At 37.5% G+C, this 14,266-nt stretch overlaps 1 protein-coding gene across 26 annotated transcripts; it reads left to right on the top strand.

Annotated features, from left to right (window-relative positions):
- The first annotated feature begins 491 nt into the window (after window positions 1-491).
- On the top strand, window positions 492-8,553 carry LOC103409911 (uncharacterized). Of its 26 annotated transcripts, XM_070825108.1 has the most exons (20): window positions 530-986; window positions 1,109-1,155; window positions 1,237-1,315; window positions 1,889-1,956; window positions 2,085-2,182; window positions 2,291-2,340; window positions 2,524-2,588; window positions 3,177-3,351; window positions 3,451-3,624; window positions 4,157-4,187; window positions 4,267-4,354; window positions 4,458-4,608; window positions 4,739-4,795; window positions 4,958-5,016; window positions 5,138-5,354; window positions 5,561-5,627; window positions 5,716-5,835; window positions 6,008-6,058; window positions 6,414-6,516; window positions 7,622-8,553. In XM_070825108.1, the coding sequence occupies exons 12-17, from the start codon at window positions 4,528-4,530 to the stop codon at window positions 5,748-5,750; spliced, it is 516 nt and encodes a 171-aa protein (XP_070681209.1). In that variant the 5' UTR covers window positions 530-986; window positions 1,109-1,155; window positions 1,237-1,315; window positions 1,889-1,956; window positions 2,085-2,182; window positions 2,291-2,340; window positions 2,524-2,588; window positions 3,177-3,351; window positions 3,451-3,624; window positions 4,157-4,187; window positions 4,267-4,354; window positions 4,458-4,527; the 3' UTR covers window positions 5,751-5,835; window positions 6,008-6,058; window positions 6,414-6,516; window positions 7,622-8,553. The 26 variants fall into 26 exon arrangements, with proteins under 26 accessions (XP_070681198.1, XP_070681197.1, XP_070681209.1 ...); XM_070825111.1 differs by lacking the exon at window positions 7,622-8,553 and having other exon boundaries at window positions 5,754-5,825; window positions 6,414-7,191; XM_070825110.1 differs by lacking the exon at window positions 7,622-8,553 and having other exon boundaries at window positions 5,754-5,835; window positions 6,414-7,191.
- The last annotated feature ends 5,713 nt before the right edge of the window (window positions 8,554-14,266 follow it).

Below are 14,266 nucleotides of genomic sequence, written 5' to 3'. Positions count from 1 at the left end.
GGTAATTATATTCGTGAAAGTATAAGTACGTCGAACTGGTACCAGACTGTACGGACACAAATACTTGAAAGAAATAAATGTCTTGATTGTAAATGTGGTTCGGCCGTCGGAATATCAAACTCTAAAATGTACTTGCAACTATCCAATCATAAAACAAAATTCGACTTTCCATGATCAAGACTTGCAAGCAAGAGACATAACTATAAGTAGAAAAGAAAGGACCACTTCTACAAATTAATTACAACATGTTGGTGAATTCACTATAGATAGAAAAGGAGGGAGGCATTACTTTAGTCTAAAGAAAGCATTGCAATTTGCACTGTTCTTTACTGTTCATTATACCTGATTTCAGTTTATTTACAAGATAGCCACTGATGCTTTTATGTGTAGAAATGAATAGTGTTTACATAATTACGTTTTGGCCCATCACAGATTATAATCGAATGGTGGGCATGGTTTATTATGAAGGGTAGTTTTGTCCTCTCCGATTTGGGTGAGATGGGGGGGTGTCGGCGGGCAGCTATCATTTGCTCCCGTTCGATTAGGGTTTTGGGGAGGGCCTGCGAGAGAGAGGGGGGGAGAGAGAGAGATAGAGGCACATAGACGGGGAGAGAGAGAGAGAGAGGGGGGAGGGGTAGGGGTGCACAGAGAGACGGCGAGGTAGGGAGGGAGGATGAGGTAGGGTTGCTTTCGGAATTTTTGTTCCAGCTGGAAGTCATTTCCACAATCATTTATGAGGGATGGATTGCAGAGAGAGAAAGAGAGGGATGAGTCAGAATCTTGAACAGGGGCATGTAAGGCGCATTCGTGCAAGATTTCATCATCCTTTCTTCAGCTCTTCTCTTCTCTCCCGACTTTCTCTCCTCACGACTCACTTCGTCTCTCCTGACTCTCTCTTCGCGACTCGCAATGGCTTGTCCAATGAATATCCGATCAAATCTGGGGAAACTAGGGGCGATGTAGCTCCAAATCATCACCAATCGAAGGTAATTTGAGAACCGTTTAAGATTAATCCTCAAATTTTGAATTTTTGTTTTATCTCCCGACAACCTCTCTCTTCGCGACTGACTACGGCTTTTCCAATGAATTTCCGGTCGAATTTGGGCAGGATGTGGCCTCCAAATCACCACCAATCGAAGGTCAATTGAGAATCGTGTAAGATTAAATTTGTGATTTGATTTTGTTGGTTTTTTTTTTAACATTTAATTTGATTTGTTATATTTCATAATTATCCAGATAAAATTTTGATCCGATTAAGTTTTTTGATTGTGGTGATCGAAACTGGGAATCGGAAAGAAACCCCACACCCCAACAGGTATGTTCTCTGATCGTATACCCTACCCTCAACGTATGTGTGTATGTGTTAAATATTAATTCTTTCTCTCATGGATTGAATTTGACCCCCTCCACCTATTCATATTTTTTCATTGAAATTCCGTCATTATGTAATTGCTCCTTTTGGGTTTTCTGTCAAAGAAAATTTTGGAACATTATCTTGAGTGACCTGAAGTTGAAAGAATATAGGTTTGGGTTTTCCTAGAGCTCAGTTTTTATTTTTTTTTATTTTTAAATTTAATTCAAAAAGTAATATTTTGGTGCGAAATTGAGTCTTTAGCCATGGAACTCGGTAATTCCTTTTTAAGATGTTGTAGGGAAAACTAAGAAGAGGATTGATAGAGTTTAGAGCTGGGTGGGATTTATCAATTTTTCCTTTTTCTAATGTTCACCTGTATGTTATATTGATAGCAAGAAAAAGTCGAATTATACGATTGTAATTGGTATAGTGGGAATTGGCTTCTCTGTTTCGCTTTACATTGACGAATTTATTTTTTTCTGGGGGTGGTGTTCCGTTTATCCTTTCTGAACGATTCTCATCAATTTTTTGCAGTTTTCTGTACAGGTTTAGTTAAAGATGGGTAAATCAAGAGTTGTTGCTCCCATAAAAGCTGTTTCGAAGTGAGCTTCCATTTTCATTTTCTGTTTTGTTGTGAAATTTTATTTTTTCTATTTTTGCTATTGGTCGGAGATCTTGATATGATCCGTCGATTTTGAATTTGTGTTTAATTTTTTGTGTTATTTTTTAGGGCATATGTGATCACTTCTATTCTGTAACAATAATGGAAGCGGAAGCAAGAGCTGAATTTGTCTGCCAAGTGCAATCGCCCGCAAAAGCAAGTTCAAGGTTAAATCTTAGCTCTCTTCGTGCACGGTTTACCCGGAAAGCAACTATTTATATATATTCTGCTCTTTTAACTTATCAAGTTATGTGGACGAAATTGTCTTTTTGCAGCTATATACTTTGATTAGGAAGAGATTGGTGGGTTGAGCCTTTGCCTGCAGGTAGCAAGACTTTTCATCTATTTATTTTGCTGATTTATTTTTTGGGATTTGAGTTTTTATCTTCTGATTATTTTTATTTTTTGCAGAGGTATTACTTTTCCTTTGACTGAAAATTTTAGGGTTTTTAAAGTATAATGTTATCAAATTCTATTTTTCTAATTTTCTGATTTTGGGCTTTTGCAGGGAGTGCTAATATACTGAATTTTTGGGATTTTTGATCTTTGCATGATTTTTGGTCTTTGAAAGGGGTATGTGATGTTTTTAACGTTTTGGTTCTCATATGTTCCGTTCTTTGATTTCTATTGTCTGCCTCCTTCTAGGTTGCTTCGTGATTTTCATTTTCCATTGTTGGCTTATGGAATTTGTAAAAATGATTGTAGTTTTGTGACCAAATCGCAGTAAGAGTATGCCGAAACACAGATTAGCATGCAGTGAACATACATTGAATTTGAAGAAAATTTAATATATAAGTGAAGGCATATGCAGTGAACAAACATTGAATTTAAAATTGATAGGGTAGTTAAGCTTCTTCCTTAGTTATTCTTTGTCACTCACTTTTGGAATTTAATTCATTGATTTCAACGTCACTCATGTACTCTGTCTTATTCTATTCACTCATTTTTAGTATGCACCATTGAATTTTTTTTGTCATATATTATTCACTCATTTTACTCTATTCACTCATCTACTACACTAATGTTGAGATTTGGGTATCATTTGTTTTCTCATATGTCCTGTTTTTAAGGGAAATCTAATATATAAATGGATCCAAAAACTCCTGATGCAGCACATTGAATTTGTTCAAATATTGATTGTTTTCCCTTTATTCACTTCAGTTGTCGTCTTCATCTTCGTTATTTTTTCAATGGAAAAGCTGGACGATCCATGGAGCACATGTTGTTGAGCCTTTTGCCACTGCTGGTCTGGTCCAATTCGAAGGAGTCGGTGGAGGCCCTTTGGAGGAGCTGAAAAATCAGTCTCCAGCTCCATAACAAATCGGACATCGGCCCGGTACACTACTCTTCCTGCTTTCATTTTCAAATTTTTTGGAATTTTGCGCTGAATTTCATTTGGGTAATTTGTGAAATTTTGTTTTTTTTCTTTTGTTAGGCAGCTTTTGGTGTGCCTGTGAATGTTGATTCGGCAATGCGTTTACAATAACGTCAAGAGGGAAGAGATTCAAAAGATGTTCCCAGTGTAGCTGTTTCAGAGTTGAAGAGGCTGTTGATGCTTTTGCTGCAGAAGTTTCAGCGAGAATGACGGCGAGATGCACTCAAGGATCAGGTTAGGGATCTGCGTTGTTTGACATTTCCGTGTAAACACTTTTGAGCCTGAAATATATCTCAAATTTGGGGTGTCGGGTTTGGGCTGCTAAAGCTGAAAGTTCTTTTGGCTCATACATTAAAGCGGCATGTGCTTTTGGCTCATTTCTGTACAAAAATTGAATCTTTGAATCTGCTTATTTATGTTTTGAAATGAGTGTTTGTTCTTACTACTCGAAGTGTTTCATGTGGAGATTAAACTTTGAATCTGCTTATTCATGTTTTGGGAATGTTAATCTTTTTAATTTTTTCTTTCCAGGGCGAAAATAATTAACAAAATGAATTGTGACTATAAAGTTAATTGAAGCTCTGAAAAATTTAGTGGTGGAAAAGGATGATAGATTACTGTTGTTTTTTTTTCCTTCCTATACAAAAACTACCTTTGATTTTCTTGATTGTGCGTTTATTTAATATGTGCTATTATAATCGTTCCCAATATAATGGGATTAAATTGGGACTAAATGTATCATGATGCTCTTTCCTTTTCTTCTCAGTGTAAGCATATACCAAAACAACAAGGCTATGGTGAGGGGAATAATTGTTTTTGGGTTTCGTGATTTTATGGTTTCTCTGTATCGTCACATAATAATTGTGTTTTCTTCAGCAGAAAAGGTACACCCTTTTGTTTCGTTCGACTTGAGGATTTGCACAGGATTTTGAGTTCAGGGTTTCGTATTGCATTATTAATTTTGGTATGTAAATTCTCATCTAATTGGATATTATTTTTTTGCATCATAGGTAAAATCGTTGTAGTTCTGAATTTCTTTTCTTCGATTGATTTTGGCGTGTTTGCAGCACTCAGTGTCAAGTTTTGAGATCAACGGATCAGCTCACTGCTGTGGTCGATGTTGGGGAAGGTGATGCGATGTTAGAAGTTGGGCTGGGAACAGGTTCTTTGACCAATGTTCTTATTAATGCTGGTGCATTTGTGCTCGCAATCAAAAAGGTTGTTTGAATGTCTGTGTTTCTGTGTTTCTTCTTTGAATGCAATTACAATTCTGAGTTTGTATTTGTTGCAAATTCGAGGAATTAAGTTGGTATTGCACTGATTATGTGTAATGTTTTATGGGCTTTAGGATCCATACATGGCTACTCATGTGAGTGAGAGATTTGCGGAGACTGACCGGCTCAAGGTAAAGCCATATTTTTGTCATATCTCAATATGTCTTATGCTACTAAGAAATCAGCTCTTCCCTGGCATTCTGGACAATTGGAAATTAAGTTTTATGCTTTTATGTTTTTATTGCCAATGCCATTTTGATCACTTTAGCAAGTTTTGTCACTTAAATCTGTAGGTTTTGAAAGAGGACTTTGTCAAATGTCGCATTCACTCACGTGTTGTCGTTGTTGGCATGTACAGAGCCATCGGTCTCACCCGCATGACCTTCCGCGATTCAATTTTTCCTTTCTTTAATTAATTTTTAAATTTTAAATGTTTTTGCAGATGGTTTGTTTGTTTAAATGGATGAAATCAGGTGTTGGATTAAACTGTACCTTCCACAACACAAGAAAAAAAGAAAGATTGATCCATGGCGACTGCAATTTGTGGGAGAATCCCTCTCTCCCCCAACCATGTCTTCAACACCAAACCAGATTCTCTCCATTTTTCTCAATTCTTTCCATTTTTCTCAATTCTATCCCTCTTTGCAGATTTTGGGTTTCCCTAAAAAATCTTTGATTTCTTCATCAATTGTAAGATTAGGAGCAGATTTTCTTAGCTCCTTTAATTCAAAGCTTGGATATTTTTTAAATTTTAGGAATTTTATTATCTTTTTATCGAACTTTATGAAATTTAATGTATAATTGGCCTAGAAAATTGATTCTCTCTAATGGGTTTTTTTTTATTTTTTATTTTTTATTTTTTTGTAAAATGGAAGTGATCCGTACTTATTTTACAGAACATGAACTGCCAAGGGTCAACACTTGAGAAGGTGATTTGGGTGGCGGTCGTAAAGATGGGCATTTGTAAGTCTCATCAATCTTCAATTTTTATTTTCTTGCTTTTATTTTAGTTTCTTATTACTAATTTTAATTTTGGGTGTATTTTTGACAGTGGTTGTCAAAATGATGTTGTTTATGTTGTTTTGACAGGTTCGATCATGTATATAAGCATTTGATAGTGAATACATGCAGAATGCTTCACAATTGAAAAGAAGTAGAATGGTATATTCAGGTAGTTGTCGAGATTTTTGTTGATCGCCTTTTGTTGTGATGCCAATTTACGGTTCTTATCATGTAAATTGGTTGACTAAAATGTTATTTTTTGTAAACCGATTTAGTTGTTGCTATTGTGTTCTTAAGCATGACGTCTGACTGCCAGTGACATATTCTATTGTTTTCTACAGCTACCAGTGCCTAAACCTCCAACAAAATGGAAACTTTTGCCAAAACAAAAGGTAGGAGCCGAACAATACCTTTCTTATTTTTCTTTTTTCTTTCTTCTTCCCCCCTTGAAGGCTTTGTTTTGGTTTCTCATATGTGGCCATTTGGGGATTGAGAAATGTAGTTGGATTTAAGAATTTTTGAAATTGGAACATCTTTAGGAAAATGACACAATTTGGGATTGGACCTGTCAATCCCTGTCAAGTAGTTAAAAGAAAAGTCATCGGTATCCACGGACAGGATTTCTATCAGTTTGAATTTTGTTACAATAAATTCCCTTGAGCATAATGTGTTCGACCTTTCTGTTATTTATGGTGTTCTGTGTACTGATTAATGTTTTGTATCTGTTACCTTCCAATTGAAAATTAGGTCTCACAAGGAGAAGCGTTCCTCATATTCCCCTACTGAGAAATGTGTTCGGTGTGGTGGATGCTACAAAATAGAAAAATGTTGGCTTAAGCTTGGAGTCCAGGTAAATATGTGTTATCCCAAACGATGGAATTGCTTCATGGGTTTTTATATTTTCCGGAACAGATTTCCTGAAAATGTTTTTGTTCACCTAGGGGTTCAAGAATAGTCAATAAGAACTTTAATCTTTAGACATTCTCATTGTTGCAGTCTCTAATGATTTAGTTAATCCTATTAGCCTATTGTTATATCAATTAAAAGAGTGTTTTAGCCTATTGTTAGTGCTTTGAGTTATATACTTTCTCATCGTTATATCAATTTACCTCATTGTCATTCTGTGTAATTCATGTTTCTGGGTGTAAAATTGTTAATGCAATTTCACTTTTGCATCTAATTAGTGGGCCAAAAAGAAAATTTTGAACATTTAAAATCCTAATCATCTCCATTTCACCCAATGCATACATATATATGACATAAGGTTTTACATTAATGTCAAATTATGTAGCAGTAGCCAAATATAAACTTTTGAAATAACATTGCTTAAAAGAGCGGTTTTAATCTGAACTCAATTCTTTTCGGGGACATATTGTACGTTAATTCACATTCTGGGATGTAATATAGTTGGCGTGTTGGGGCTGATCGTGGAGATTTTGTTTACACTGTAATTGTTGTTGTAAAGAGTCTCTATATGCTGCTTAAAGACTGGTATTGACTGATTCATGATCTGATTACTTGAGAAGGTCCATTTCTTGAAATAGCTTGCATCCTTATTGCTGGTTTGACAATCATTATGTGGTTAATTGTGGTTGTTTCAAGTATCGTGTTGGCAATTTTCATGAACATTTTAATTGGATTGTATGCATCAGTTGTTGTATATTAGGTTTGCTTACAACAAACTATAATCATTGTAATCTCCTTGGCCTTTGAGGACACATTATATGCGTGAACTACATGGAAACAAAACTTTTTTGGAAACCATCTCTTTCTAATCAAAGACGTTAAGTTTCTTCTCTCATTTTACAATGTGTTTATTGCCACCTTAAATGTATATAAAAGCAAAATTGCTTATCTTATCGATCTTATTCACTCATGTATCCCTGTCTGTTCATAATTGCATTGAATTTATTCAACTTAAATGTATTTTATTCATCCGATTACGCTTGAAACAGCTGGTTCCCGCAGCAACGCGCGGGTGTAATTTCTAGTGTTTGACTAAATGAAAGAATATGCAAACTGTTGGTGGATTAAATAACCTTGGCTTGACAACACCCCTGCTGCTACTTCCCATTTCCCTCTCGCTCTTTCCTTCTCGATCAAACTTCACCAGCGGCACCCACCGCCCCAACCATAATAAACCCCAAGGCAACCCTCATCAAAACCTAGAAACAACCTACCCCACCCCACGGTGACCCCTTCTGCACTTTCAAACCTAAAACCACAACAAGCTCTGAACAAACGCATTGTTCACCGTCCACCACGAAATCTACAAACCAAGAGCACAACCCAACCTTCAAACCTTCATCCACCAGCTGCAACCTTCAAACCTTCCAAGCCGCATTATCACTCACATGCTTCACCCTCAGACCCTTAGCCCGTCTACGAACCCATCCTTAACCCACTTGCGAGTTCACAGCCGCCTACGATGACACTTGATGGTCCACTACAAACCTCTGACCAGAATGGGATGGCCTGGTCATCGAAAAGGGTGGAGGACGAGGTTGAGGGCAATCGAAGGCACGGCGAAATGGGTGAGGTCGAAGGGGTGTGGGACGGCATGTCTAGAAAGGACAACTGTGAATTTTGTTTTGGTATTTCTAGGAAACTATGGAAGAAGGCACATACAAAGCATAGAGGGTTAGGGTTTCAGACAAAGGCTAGGCCTCAGGCCATTTCCACCAAAGGCTGGGTTTTCTTTGATTTTTTCCTTAGGCCTGGAGGTACTTAATGAGACAGTAGGCCTCTTCTCCCTTAGGCCTAGGCAATTGTTGTTGTTGTTGCTGCTGTTGTTATTCTTGTTGTTGTTGTTGTTGTTTTTATTTTTAAAAGAGACATAAAGTGAACGCCTTCTGCCTAGGCTTACAAGACTTTGGGCCTTAAAACATAAAGGAAAAGTCTTGGGCTACAACTTGAATGAATGAGTGAGCAATATTAAAAAGTTTCATTACCTTGACAAATCGGCAATGAGTAAGACATCTCTTTCGGTAACTCTCCTCGACCGGAGACTTGGGGGACTCCTACTATATGCTAATACATCTCGATACTTAGAAGTTTCGTGATTACTCAGTGACTTGGATTTGTCAAGTCCCCAACCGAGAACCCTTCCTTACTCGGAAACTTAGAGGAGCACTATTTGTACCATACTTGATCAATCTCGAAACTACCGAGCACCAGTCAACGTCATACCTTCAAAGACCCACCGAGGGGTTCATGCTGAGGCACCCCTGCCGAAGTGATGTGAAAATTAACTAGCACTCAAATTAACCCTGTTTTTATCAATTGTAGTAAGTATGTAAGTAGGGATCGTTCTAGGCCAGGAGGGATTGCAAAATCACTTGAAAACTGACTCAAATACGTAAAAACAAGTTTAAAACACTAAACTAGACTCAAAGAATGCAAAACTAAACTTTAAAATACCAAAACAAACCAAAAGACTCAAAACAGCACCAAAACACTCAAAACTGCCTTAAAAACACAATCTGGGCAGTTTTGAACACTAGACACAAACTTGGACGAAATTAGGTTTTAACTTGACTCAAAACATTTAAAAACACAAACTAACTTGACTTCTAACTAATATGACTCAACAAAGAAAAGGGGGATTGATTTTGGACGAATTTGAAAACAAAACAAAACTTTGTAAAACGAACAGATTTTAAAACGAATTTGGTTTAAATGAATGGATGGAAGGCTAGCTAAGGGGTTCATCTCCACACATGTTATACTTGCATTCAAAACGATTTCCAATTGCTTTTCAATAACCCATGAATTCTCAACGCCCCAAGTTAATTAGGTCCGCTTAAATTAACCTTCAGATTTTCCTAACGTTATTGAATTGGATGATTGCATACGACAACCCAAAGCATTCCCCACAAGTCCCCTACATGATTGCATAATAGAGATACAAGCAAGAATCATTAAGTTCTATGAAAACTATAAGCATTGACGAAGCACTTGTTACTATGATTGCATGAAACTTATGCCAAGAATTTACTTAACGCGATTGAGATCATCAACCTTTACTACTTGTGAATATAAGTCCATAACGATTAGGTGAAATTTCCTTATATCCTAGCATTCAATTTATGCATGATAATTAAGCGTGCACTCTCAACCAACACACACAAATCAATGTAATTCACATAGATAAGTAAATTGAATTCACAACTTATGAAACGCAATTAGAAGTAATCAAATCATATTGCAAGGATAAACATGTATTTCGAATCCCCCCTAGCCAAGGGGGGGTTTAGTTCCTCATACACACAAAACAAAGAGAATTGAATTTAAACATTGAAATCAAAGGAAAAGAAACACCTAGAAATTCCAGCGACGCGAACTTGAATTGCATGAACTTCCAAGCTCCCTTCTCCTCCTCCTTGGTGCGGCAAAGAAGTTTAGAACAGGTTTTTGGGGTTATTTGTGGTGTAGAATGGATGGGGAATGTTATGGAAAGGTTTAGGGTTGATGGGTGGTGTGGCTAGGGATGATTTTGGGCAGAAAATATGGAATATGGTGGTGGAAAGGTGCGGCAGAGATCAAGGTTTAATTTCTGGCGTGAATGGTTATGTATGAGAGGTGGTCCATTCGGCCAAGGGGGTTTATGAGTATTTATAGGCATTTAAAACCCTAGGTAAATCAGATATGGACTTGAATAACCCAAATCCACAAGGAATTAGGCTTAGAAATCAGAATCCACCAGGGAAAAGGTCTACCAAGGTGCGGCTAAATAGGGATAGGAAGGATAAGGCTTCTAGAATGCCTTGCAAGGCAAGGAACTAGGGCATCTAGAAGCTAGGGTGCGGCACCAATGTAGGGATTAGGGATAGGGCTTCTAGAAAGCCCCAAAACTGATAGGAAATGTAGGAAACTCACGGCAAGGAGGGGAACACTCTAGAAACTTCTCATTTGTGTCCTACAACACTTAGGAGTCCTTCTAGCATTAGGAAAACATGTCTCAATCCTCCCTTGACTTGGAATTCTTCTCCTTCTTCATCTTGGAAACCTTTTCCTTCTTGGACTTGGAAAACTTCTTTGTTGCTGAAACTTGATGCCATTTGGATTTAATTTTCCTACTTCAAGTAGGAAACCTTGTTTGAGTAGGGAACTTCATCTTCTAGGAATCCTAATTCCAATAGGAAACCTATTTCAACTAGGAATCCTAATTCAACTAGGATTCAATTAGGGACTTTCCTACTTCAACTAGGAAACCTTGTTCAAGTAGGAAACATCATCTTCAAATCTTCAATTTCGTCCATCCTCATGGCTCCAAGCATATGATCTTCATTCCAAGCTCTAATTTGCTCCAACAGGCTCCAAAATGCACCATTTTGCATACTTTGCCCTTAAAACCTGAAAACACATAAAACTAGCTTAAAAGACTACTTTACTAAGGAAAAACACTACAAATGCACAAGAACAAGCTAAACTAAGGCGCATAAATATGCTCCTATCATGAAGCACAAGAGTTTCCTTCCAACCAGGAGGCCAATCACAGCACGACACATGTCAACGTCAGAATAAAGCTCACGAAGTCCCACATCGACCGCAGATAAAAGCTGGAGACTCCACTCAACTATAAAAGAAGACCATTATCCTACAATTAATCCTTAATGTCATTATTGTACTTAAACTAGTCATTAGAACCCACTGATTATAATTATGCTTAAACTTATGTATTTGTATAAACTCTTCACTATTAATAAGAACTCCTCTACTTCATGGACGTAGCCTTAGGGATGAACCACGTACATCTTGTGTTTGCTTCCCTATCTCTATCTATTTACATATTATCCATACCAGGTGACCGAAGCAACTAAGCGAATGTCACAAACTTGACATTTTACGTTGTTCCAAAGCCTCCCTGATTTTGTGCATCAACAAAATAAAATAAAATAAAATGATAAATTAATAAAATAAAATAAAAAGTAAAAATAAAAAATCTTAAAAATATATTTAAAAAAAAAAACAAATGCACACACTTTTAGGATATATTATTTTTATTTCTCGAAAAGAAAAAAACAAATCCTTATATAATTATTTACATAAAATAATAATCACTTGATGGTTTTCAAGTCGAGAACGATTTTTATGATATGAGAGATTTTTCTAAGTATAAAGTATTCAAGCGTTTTTTCACATGCATAATATAAATAGATAAAATAATATATTTTTGGATATCCCTCGATTTATTTTATAACACATGGAGTATCCATTTGAATACCGAGTGTTGAGCAAAAATTGTACACAATATGTAAACAAATAATTCACTCGACATAATTTCACCCTCGTTCATTTTTTTTGAAGAGGGTTTTATTAATTTAAGTTCGACCCATTCTAGGCCACGCGCCTATTAATTAAAACATTTCTTTTGGAAAGGAAAACCCTTTGATTCTAATTTGAATAAATAGTAACTTGGGGATTTGGATATTTGTTTGATTTTGTGACTGCGCCTAGGTAGAAACCTAGATTGCCTACGTACCCTCATTGAGGGATCAAGTCACTCGTAGTTCCTTGGTTTTTGGGTTTTGATGCCTTGTGCAGTTTCAGCTCGTGTAGGCAAGGGGCATTTGGTGCCTTGTGCAGTTTTAGCTCGTGCGAGCGAGGACTTTAAGCCATTGGAGCTTTGGATGCCTTGTGTAGTTTTAGCTCATGCGGGCGAGGAGCATTTTGGTGCCTTGTGCAGTTTTAGCTCATGCGGGCGAGGAGCATTTGGTGCCTTGTGCAGTTTTAGCTCGTGCGGCGCGAGGACTTTAAGCCATTGGAGCTTTTGATGCCTTGTGCATTTTTAGCTCATGCGAGCGATGAGCATTTTGGTGCCTTGTGCAGTTTTAGCTCATGTGGGCAAGGAGCATTTGAAAATTTGATATGGCTTCATGCCATTTGAGACTTTTCTTTGGCTTCGTGCCATTTGGGATTTGATACGGCTTTGTACCCTTTGGAACTTTTCTTCGGCTTCGTGCTATTTTGGTATTTGATAGCAGGAGTGAATTTAGTTTATATAAACCAGGGATTCGTTTCGGTTTCACGGTTGCGTCTAAAATTTTGATATCAGACTGCCTACGTATCCTTAACGGAATCAAACCGGCGTAGTTCGTAAATGCTTGATTTGGATTTGCATTCTTGTGTTCAGACTTGACAAAATGAGAAGTCAATTGAGTATTCAGACTTGGCAAAATGAGAAGTCGATTGGACTTGTTTGAAACCCATACATGACCTTTGGTAATATCCAATAGATCTTTGTGAAATGGGACTTCACTTTTTTCTTCAAGTAGCAACCCATATGGGATGCGCAATACAAAGTAAATAGGACTTTGTCCTTTCCTTGAGTAGAAGTTAGGATTCACGCCATATGGACTGAAAAGGCATTTAAACAGCCTTTTATTTTTGGTTGGTTGCAGGGCTTCCCTCGTGTTATAAATTCTTAGTGAATTAGGATTCATCTTTGCATGGCATTTCCACACGGTTCGAGAAAGGTTTGATCCATATAACTTCTTGTGATGCATGTTCTTTGAGGGTTCCACGTAAGTACCGTCCCTAATTAATTTGTGAAGTTTGTTTACAGCAAACTTCTTGTTTCTTGTTTTTTTTTTTTTTGGTTTTTCCACCCCATTTAAATATGGGACTTTGAACCCATTTGATTCAAAACCTTCTGACAGCAAGCTTTTCTCTTCATTGTTTTTTTATATGATTTTAAAGCTTCCAAGTTCCAATAAGACTTGAAAGTTCGAAATCTTCTCTTCCTCTTCATGTGAGGTGCAGCCTTTATTCACCCCTTCTTTTTTTGTTTGGTGTTGCTTTCATCCAAGTGATGCTTCCTTCCATCCTTTTTTTATTTCTCAGACAAAAGACATAAAGACAGCAACTGACAATGTCTTATTTTTTTGCAGAGCCAATGGTTATTTGAAGTATGCTATTGCTGGGGCTTTTGTAATTGTAAGAAGACACCCTTTTCTTTTTGACTTAGTAGTCTCTCCTTCTTGTGACTGACGATGATGGGTAGTACGGAGATGCAATTTTGGGCCAACATCGACGGAGCCTTTGAGGAGTGTAGATTGATCTTCGAAGTTGTGGTGAACGGAGAGGTTATTGGAGACAAATATCAACTGCGGCGGAAAGAGTTTGCCCTTGTGGTTGTTGTTGAAGGAAAGCTTCAGCTTGGTGAGGCTGTCGAGCAGCTTGCAAGAGACCTTGTGGAAGAAGATGGAGGAGTCACTGTCGAACTCGGAAATGGGTTGAACCAAATGCCTCTTGGGGAAGCTGAATACGAGGTGAGTCCTCAAAGACGTAGCTGGCGGATACGGCGGCGGTGTTCGTAAATGTCTTCATTGGTGTTGTTGAAGTGTTTAGTGATCGACGACGTCACAGCGGGCTATTGTCAAAGTCCAGGTGAGAAGGCAGTCATCCGGTTCCAGTTTGTTGTGAAAAGTGAGAGAGCTTCGGAGCCATCACTAGGCACAATGGTTTGGCACTGTTCCTTTATGCAAGTCGTACTTCCAAACTTCTTTAGGCACCCATTCCTTCATTGACGCGACTTCCTTGGGTTTCTTCTGGTTTTATGCAACATGGCATCACTAAAACCCCATCTCCTTCAAGCC

The sequence above is a fragment of the Malus domestica genome, chromosome 07, assembly GCF_042453785.1.
Source record: "Malus domestica chromosome 07, GDT2T_hap1".
Lineage (NCBI taxonomy): Eukaryota > Viridiplantae > Streptophyta > Magnoliopsida > Rosales > Rosaceae > Malus > Malus domestica.
This window is presented reverse-complemented; position numbering and strand designations above follow the sequence as displayed.